This window comes from Orycteropus afer, unplaced genomic scaffold (assembly GCF_000298275.1).
Source record: "Orycteropus afer afer isolate SDZICR_OR568_19922 unplaced genomic scaffold, OryAfe1.0 scaffold00848, whole genome shotgun sequence".
Lineage (NCBI taxonomy): Eukaryota > Metazoa > Chordata > Mammalia > Tubulidentata > Orycteropodidae > Orycteropus > Orycteropus afer.
In genome coordinates this window covers 546031-554617 of record NW_006922435.1, presented here as the reverse complement: position 1 = coordinate 554617, position 8587 = coordinate 546031, and the positions used below count along the sequence as shown (strand labels likewise).

At 41.2% G+C, this 8587-nt stretch overlaps 1 protein-coding gene across 1 annotated transcript in view; it reads right to left on the bottom strand.

Moving 5' to 3' along the window:
* The window catches only part of HUWE1 (HECT, UBA and WWE domain containing E3 ubiquitin protein ligase 1), a 164163-nt gene that overhangs the window by 41014 nt on the left and 114562 nt on the right, over positions 1-8587 (bottom strand). Inside the window, exon 44 of the mRNA XM_007958089.2 lies at positions 7077-7291. Coding sequence (XP_007956280.1) covers positions 7077-7291 — 215 coding nt within the window. The remainder of the gene's footprint in view (positions 1-7076; positions 7292-8587) is intronic.

Here is an 8587-nt window from a genome sequence, read left to right as displayed (position 1 = left end):
TATTGTAAATAGGAGCTCTGGTGGCGTAGTGCCTAAGGTATCTGACTGCTAACCAAAAGGCTGGCGGTTCAAACCCACCAGCCACTCCTCGGAAGGAAGGCTGGGCAATCTACTTCCATAGTGATATCACCTCGGAAACCCCAGGAGAGGTTGCTATGGTCGGGTCCGACTTGACAGCAGTGGGTCTCTCTCAATGTAAATGGTATTGATTTCCTTACTTCCTTTTCAGCATTCTCATTGCTGGAGTAGAGGAATCCAGCTGATTTTTGTATGTTGCTCTTGTATCCTGCCACTATGTTAAATCTCTCAATTAGTTCCAGTAGTTTTCTTGCTGAATCTCTTGGGTTTTCTATGTATAGGATCGTATCATCAGCAAATAGGGACAGTTTTACTTCTTCCTTACCAATCTGGATGTCTTTGATTTCCCTTTCTTGCTTTAATGCCCTGGCTAGGACTTCCAATACAATGTTGAATAGAAGTGGAGATAGAGGGCATCCTTGTCTGGTTCCTATTCACAAGGGGAATGGTTTCAGTCTCTCTCCATTGAGAATAACGTTGGCTGTTGGTTTTGCATATATACTCTTTATTATGTTGAGGAATTTCCTTTATCTTCCTATTTTGCTGAGAATTTCTTTTATCAGGAATGGGTGTTAGATTTTATCAAATGCCCTTTCTGAATCGATTTATATGTTCATGTGGTTCCTTTCCTTTGTTTTATTTATGTGATGGATGTCATAACATTATTATTTAATAGTTCCAAATGGAAAATTACTCAATTTTCCATTAACACAAAGGATACAAAATTACGGTACATTCACACAGTGGAATCCTATATAGCAATGCGAATAAATAAACTACAAGTACACACAAAAATGAATACTGTAAACATAATATTAACAAGCTGGAAAAAAGAGTATTTACCATTATATTACATTTATATAAAGTGTTAACCCAATCTATGGCAATAGAACTTAAGATAAAGGTTACTTTAATTAAAAAAAAAGTTACTTTACTGGAGGAGGGGATATGTTAAGAAAACAAGATGCAATAAGGGGGGCAGTTTCTATAGAATTGGTACTGTTTCATATTGAAATAACTACTTGGGATTTTTTTTCAAATTTTTTATATTTATATTTGTATTAAAGTAAAAATAGCTTTAAAAAAATTTTCTACTAATAGCGGTAGAAAAGTTGTAAGACTATACTTTGTCGAAGGTGGAAATTTTTCAAGACCTAAAATAATAAGGCAGTCCTGTCAAGTTATGGCTCTCACAGGTTTCACTGTATAATGAAGCTGGCTGGTTGGTCCTACTTCTGTTAGACAAAGTGGAGATAGAAAAGGATGAACTCAGGGATTCAGAATCCCAGCTGAAGTATGACAAACCGAAAAAACCCAAACTCACTGCCATCAAGTTGATTCCGACTCATAGTGACCCCTTTTGGGTTTCCAAGGCGGTAAATCTTTACAGAAGCAGATTGCCCAATCTTCTTTCTGCAGAGTAGCTGCTGGGTTTGAACCACGAACCTTCTGGTTAGCAGTCAAGTGCCTTAGGTACTATGCCACCAGGGCTTCTTAAATGTGACATATAGGACCTGAAATTTGCCATTTGTGTCCTGAAAGAAAGCCTTATTTCTTATTTTAACAGAGCTAATTTTGAAAACCAAACCCAGAGTCTTATTCTAAGGGTGGCTGAATTACAACTTCAATTCAATTCCCAACCTTGCAAGGCGTCTGAAGTTAAAGTGGGCATTGACTGGTAAGACATGGGATCTTGAAATTTGCAACATATGGGCAGATATGGATGCAACTGGGTACAATGAGTCCTTAAATTCTGTTGAATCACCTCTGGCAGTAGAACAAGCCCTCTCACCCTCATCTGAAGATACTAACCCACCTTTGTCTGCTAAATCACCTTTGTCAGTAAAATCATCCCTCTTACCCTCAACTGATGGGATTTACCCAGATGCTTCAGGAGAGAACTTACCTGATACACTGCCTAGGGCATTGCCTTAGGTGTCACCTGAAGACGATGCTTTGGAAAAGACATTTCTGAATGTCCCCAGGACCCAACCCCACCACCCATTTATGTTTCTAGACCTTAACTAAACTCAAGTTCCTATGAGCCCCAAGAGGTGAGGAGACACACTATACTCCAAAATAACTGTTAAGAGTATTCAAATGTGTACAAATACACATATTTGGGAATTATGGGGGGGAATAGCTATTAAAAGTGTGGTGCAGTGATTACTTGGTATGGCTTTTCTAACTAGTCTTTATGGCTCCCACCCAAGATTACTAGGTGAGACCAAGCAAATAAGTTGTATGGAACTCTAATGTGGGTATTAGTTTTGTCAGTCTGCTCGGCTTAAAATGAGCCTTCCTAAAGGCAGTAAGGGGGTTCTCACCACCATCAGGAAAGAAGAGCCGCAAGTGGAGTGAAGTGCATCCTTGGACCTGAGATCCTTGTGCTGGACCTCTTTGGCAGTGAGATGGCTTAGACGACCACAGAGGAACCAAGAGGCATCAGACAGGCTTCCTGGCCCACAGAGCAAGGAAACTGAGTGCCTTTGGGCAGGAAGATTGCTGGCAGAGTAGGGTATATGTAAGTGTGCCTATCCGCAGAGCTAAAAGAGCTTTGTAACACTTGCCTGAGCAGGGACAGATGCCAGGCCCAGAGAGGCATGTCTAAGGGCACAGCAGACGAAGACTGTCCTGATAGAAGATCTGTGTCTTGAGCACGTTCCTGAACCTGAATTGTAGCCTGTTACTTCCCTAATAAACCCCCAAACTGTGAGTATTATCTGTGAGCTTTGTGTGGCCACTGCAATGAATTATCAAACCCAGCAGAGAGGAGGCAGTGAGCGACCATTAGTTGAGAATTGGTTTTAAAAAAAAAAAAAACCTGAAAGGTAGTAGCACATCTGGCCTCATAGGAATAAGCCTTGGGCTGCTGATGGTGATTCTGTGTCCCTCTTGTGAAGTTAGAGGAGGTAAGATGTCACCTTCATGCCTTTTTTGCATAAAGATATGGAAGAATGAGGAGCTCTGGTGGCGGAGTGCCTAAGGCATTTGACTGCTAACCAGAAGGCTGGTGGTTCAAACCTACTAGCCACTCCTTGGAAAGAAGATTAAGCAAACTACTTCTATAGTGATACTGCCTGGGATATCCAAGGAGGGGTCACTATGAGTTGAATCCAACTCGAGGCAGTGAGGTTTTTTTTTTTTTTTTAATGGGATAATGGTGCAAACATAAAATTGGACCAGTCTGACTTTATAGACACAGACCCACTAACAAGTCTTCAGTCAGTATTTCAACTTGAGGGGTTAGAAAAGGATCTAATAGTTTATTTAGATGGTTGGTTGACTGAAATGTGGCCTACAATGAATGGAATTAAAATGCCAGAACTTTGTTGGTATACCATAGTAGAAGGTATCCAAAAGCTTGGGGAAACTGGAACTTTAGAGTAGATTTATCAAGTGTGTGTGCATGTAGGGGTAGGGGATGTGCCACCAACATACCCTGGAATGCCCAGAGGACACACCTTTCCCCACAACTGTAAGGAATAAATTCGTGCAGGGAGCTCTAGAATCTTTAAAGACTGCTGTGATTGCTCTTCTATGCAGGTCAGATTTTACAGTGGTAATTGTCCTCACTGAATTGGGGAACCTAACTACAATAGGGCTGATTGAATTCTAGGGTAGCAGGGACCAAATGGTGGCACTTAATTGTGACAGACAAGGTGGACATGGTTACAATAATGAACAGCAGAGTCAAAGCAGTAATCTGAATAGTCTGACTCCTGGGGATTTATAGCTTTGGCTACCAAGTCACAGTGCTCCTAGGAGTAAAACAGATGGGAAACCTACTATTTAACTTGATTTTAACAAGTGGAAAAATTCTAGGTTAAGTGAATAGTAGTCTAAATTGAACTGCCAAAATACAAAGTCACAGGTCCTCAATCAATATCCAGACTTGAGCCAATTTTATAGACTTACAATCCCTTGAATGAAGCAGAGGCTGAATACCCTTGAGTCAAGATCCCACTACATGCCCAAAATTTATCTTTCTGCCAATCTTCCCCAAAGGGAGCTAGTCTTTTCTGGGAGTGAGTTTACTGGGGAAGAGGAAATAATCAGACTTTTTGGGGATTGTTGGATACTGGCTCTCAACAGACACTAATTTCAGGAGACCTAAAATGTCATTGTGACCTACCAGTCAGAGTAGTCAGGTTATTAATGGAGTCTTAGCTCATGTCTGTCTCATAGTGGTCCCCAAACCACACCTTTAGTGATTTCCCCAGTTTCTGACTGCGTAATTGGATTAGATATATTCAGCAGAACCTCCACATTGGATCCCTGACATTTGGAGTAAGAACTATTATGGTAGGAAAGGTGAAGTGGAAGCCATTAGAACTACCATTACCTAAGAAAACAGTAAAAGAAAACTACTGTATTCCTGGAAGGACTGCAGAGATTAGTGCCACCATTATGGACTTGAAAGATGTAGTGGTGGCGAGTCCCACCACACCCACTTTCGTCCCACATATTTAGCCTGTGCAGAATACAGATGGACTTGGATAATGACAGTGGATTATCATAAACTTAACCAGGTGGTAACTCCAACTTAGCTGCTGTTCCAGATGTGGTTTCACTGCTTGGGCAAATCGATCTCCTGGTACCTTCTATGCAGCTACTGATCTGGTCAATGCTTTTTCTCACTGCTAGATCCTTTTCTAAACCTTCAAACTAAGGGGGGCCCAGAATAAGAGAAGGTTCTACAGCAGGTTTAGGCTGCTGTGCAAGCCGTGCTGCCACTTGGGCCATATGATCTGGCTGATGATGATGAGATGGTGCTTAAAGTGTCAGTGGCAGATAGAGATAATGTCTGGAGTTCTTTTCCAAGCCACTATTGGTTAATCAAAGCGCACACTTTTAGGATTTTGGAGCAAAGCTCTTCCATTCTCTGCATATGACTAATCTCCTTTTGAGAAACAGCCTTTTGATGGTTAGTGGGCCTTAGTACAGACTGAACGCTTAACCATGGGCTACCAGGTTACCCTGTGACCTGAACTGTGCATCATGAACTGGGTGTTGTCTGGTCTGCAATGTCATAAAGTTGGCCATGCACAGCAGACACATCTAATGAAAGTTGTCACATATGAGACTGGAACTGAATAAGAAAACTCATCCCTAGTTTACAGATGATTTTGAGTGATATGCAAGTATCACTTGAAAGTGGACAGAAGCAGTGGTGAAGATAACTCTTTCCAGTGAGCATAACTTTGAGGAATGCATATGATTGTTCATTTTGCTTGGAAGGAGAAATGGCAGATGTAAGACTGTATAGCGATTCATGCACTATGGCTGGAAGGTCAGGGACTTGGAAGAAACATGAATGGAAAGTTGGTGTTAAGAAGGTACATGGATAGACCTCTCTGAATGGGCCAAAGAACTGAAAATATTTGTGTCTCGTGAATGCTCAATCAACAGGCAAAGAAGAAAGTTACCACATTGGCTGGTGTGAATGATCCTGATTACCCAGGGGAAATAGGATATATATTACATAATGGAGGTAAAGAAGAGTAAATCTGAAAACAGGAGGTCCCTTAGATGTCTCTATGCCTTGTGATTAAAGTCCACAGAAAATTACAACAACCCAATTTAGACAAGACTACTAATGGCCCAGACTCTTTAAGGAATGGAGGCTTGGAGTACTCCACCAGGCAAGAAACCCAACCAGCTAAAGTGCCTGCTGAGGAAAAAGGGAATATGAAACGAGTGGAGGAAGACTATAACCATACGACCAATTTCAGAAATGAAGACTATCACTGTTATGAGTCTGTCTTTCTTGTTTTGTTACATGTGTGTAGCAAGTTATCTTTTTTTCTTTCCGTCCTTATCCCATCAAACCAAAAATCAAACCCACTGCCATCAAGTCAATTCCAACTCACAGTGACCTCCATTTGGTTTCCAAGGTGGTAAATCTTTATGGAAGTAGATTGCCCAGTCTCCCTTCCATGGAGTGGCTGGTGGGTCTGAATCGCCAACATTCTGGACATCATTCAAACGCCTTAGGCACTGCCTCACTAGAGATCCTTCCTTATCCCATTACTTACTATATTATACAAGATATAAGAGGGGCTAGTTTATTTTCAGTTGTATGCATGTTTTATATCATGCTAAGTCCAAATATGACTTTGTAAATGATGCTATTTGGAGATTCTGTACAGTTTAAGGAGATGCATATATGTGCCAAGTTGATAAAGGGGTGGACCAAGCCAAACACTTGTTCACTCCCACAATGCATTACTGGCGAAATCAAGCCTTAGGTGATGAGAATACGAATTCTCCTTTACTTTAGGCCAATAGTACAAACGAAACAGTCTTCCCATACTACCATGGAAGAACTGTGACAGTTAATGTTATGTGTCAACTTAGCTAGGCTATAATTCTCAGTGATTTGGCACTTGGCTGCTAACTGAAAGGTCAGGAGTTCAAACTCACCAGCCACTCCACAGGAGAAAGACCTGGAAGTCTGCTTCTGTAAAAATTCATAGTCTTGGAACCCTGATGAGGTAATTACTCTGTTCTATAGGGTGACTATAAGTCAGAATCAATTTGATAGCAACAGGTTTCAGGTTTATATAATTATCTTCTATTTTACCTCATGTGAGCAGCCAATTAGTTCAAAGAGCCATTTGCTTGGGGGTGTGACCTGCCTCCAGCACATAAATGGATATTTTGGCAAAGTGCTTGTCCTCTCTCTTGACCCTGCACTCCTCTCATCACCTGACCTCTAATTTGTGGAACATAAGCCTGCAGAAGTCTTTAGCCTGCCTGCTGACCTGCAGCTTCTAGATTTCCCAAGCCCTGCAACCCAGTGAGTAAGCAGATGCCTCCAGTTTGCTACCTGACCAACGGATCTGGGACCTGCCAGCCGCCACACAACTTCGTGAGACATTTCCTTGAAGTAAATCTATCTCTGTACATTTAAATATATGCTTTATTAGTTTTGCTCTTCTAGAGAACATATACAAAGAAAGTACTAAACATTAAGCAGAAGTTAGAAATATTACCTCTTTGATCAGCTCAGACTGGCCGACAGTATAGCTGTAGTTGGCAATCAAGGTAGCAATACCAACATAGGATCTCACCAACTCTGCCAGAAGACGAAGGATAGTAGAGGTGGGCATTAAAGGTTTGCTGCCCTTGGCTTTCTGCTTGCCTTCCTCAGAAGCCCGGTCCCCTTCTTTGTCTTTCTTTCCATCTCGAGACTCTTCTGGAGTTGAAGCTGTTGAGAAAGAGCCATGCACTGGCTCAATTTCACACTGGAATACTGGCAAAATTAAGCCTTAGGTGATAAGAATACAACTTCTCCTTTCTGTCAGGTCAATAGTACAAATAAAACATTTTCTCCAATAGCTAGGAGCAATAGCTAGGATCACTTAGGTTAGACATGGTCATGGATACAACACAGCAAGGAAGCTTTGCCCAAGTGTTCATACATCTCCCACAATTTCCATCTAATATATGCTCCCTGGAGGTTCAAACCCACCAGCCACCCCTTGGAAGGAAAGTTGGGCAATCTACTTCCATACTGATACTGCCTTGGAAACCCAAGGAGGGGTCGCTATGAGTCGGGGCAGACTTGATGGCACATTAACAATAACAATAACAATAACAATAACAATATATGTTCCAGAAACACAGTATTAATAGTAACTGAAACATGCCTTTTTATCTTCTCATATCTCTTGCTTCCCATATGTCTGACATACTTGTACTTGCTTAGTTCAGCTCAAATGCTGACCACCTCTGTATGATTTCCTGTCTTATCCAGGCATACTCAGATACTATTATATGGCCACCATACTGTAACCAGGAATCCATGGTGGTGCAAATGGTTAAGGGCTTGGCTACTAATTGTAAGGTTGGTGGTATGAATTTACCCATAGGAACCTTGGTAGAAATGCCTGGTGATCTACTACCAAAAAATCAGCCACTGAAAACCCTATAGAGTATAGTTATACTCTGGCACACATAGGATTGATGGCAAGTAGTTTATACCTTACCCAAGCATGCCTCCATTCCAGCAGCTATCTTGTATTATGGCTGTTGCAGGTTTCTTTCACATTAGAAGAAAGTTCTTTAATTATAGGAATTGAATCTTACTCATTTTGGCATGTAACACAGGGAGCACTGAGGCTTCTCTTAAATGATACTACCATCACCTACATTATACACTACAAAGAAGCCCTCTAAAATGAGTCAATTAATATTTAACTAATTATTAGACTTTTATTTTTCTCCAGGGACTAGTCTGGTATTAAGCACAATGTTTCCTAACTGAGATTCTCAAAGATCTTTCCTATCTAAGAAGCAGCAACTCTGGAAGGGTCTAATTAGAATTGCTTCCAAATGATATTTCTCTAATTCACAGCGAGCAGTCAATGTACTCTGGTGGCACTGCAAGAAGGAAAGAATCCAGCATACAAAGCTCTGAGCTGCAATAGTGTCAGTGGCACCAAAGCTCTATAAGCCAACATGGAACCCAGCAAAAGAAAGCCATAGGGTTGTTTGAACAGTT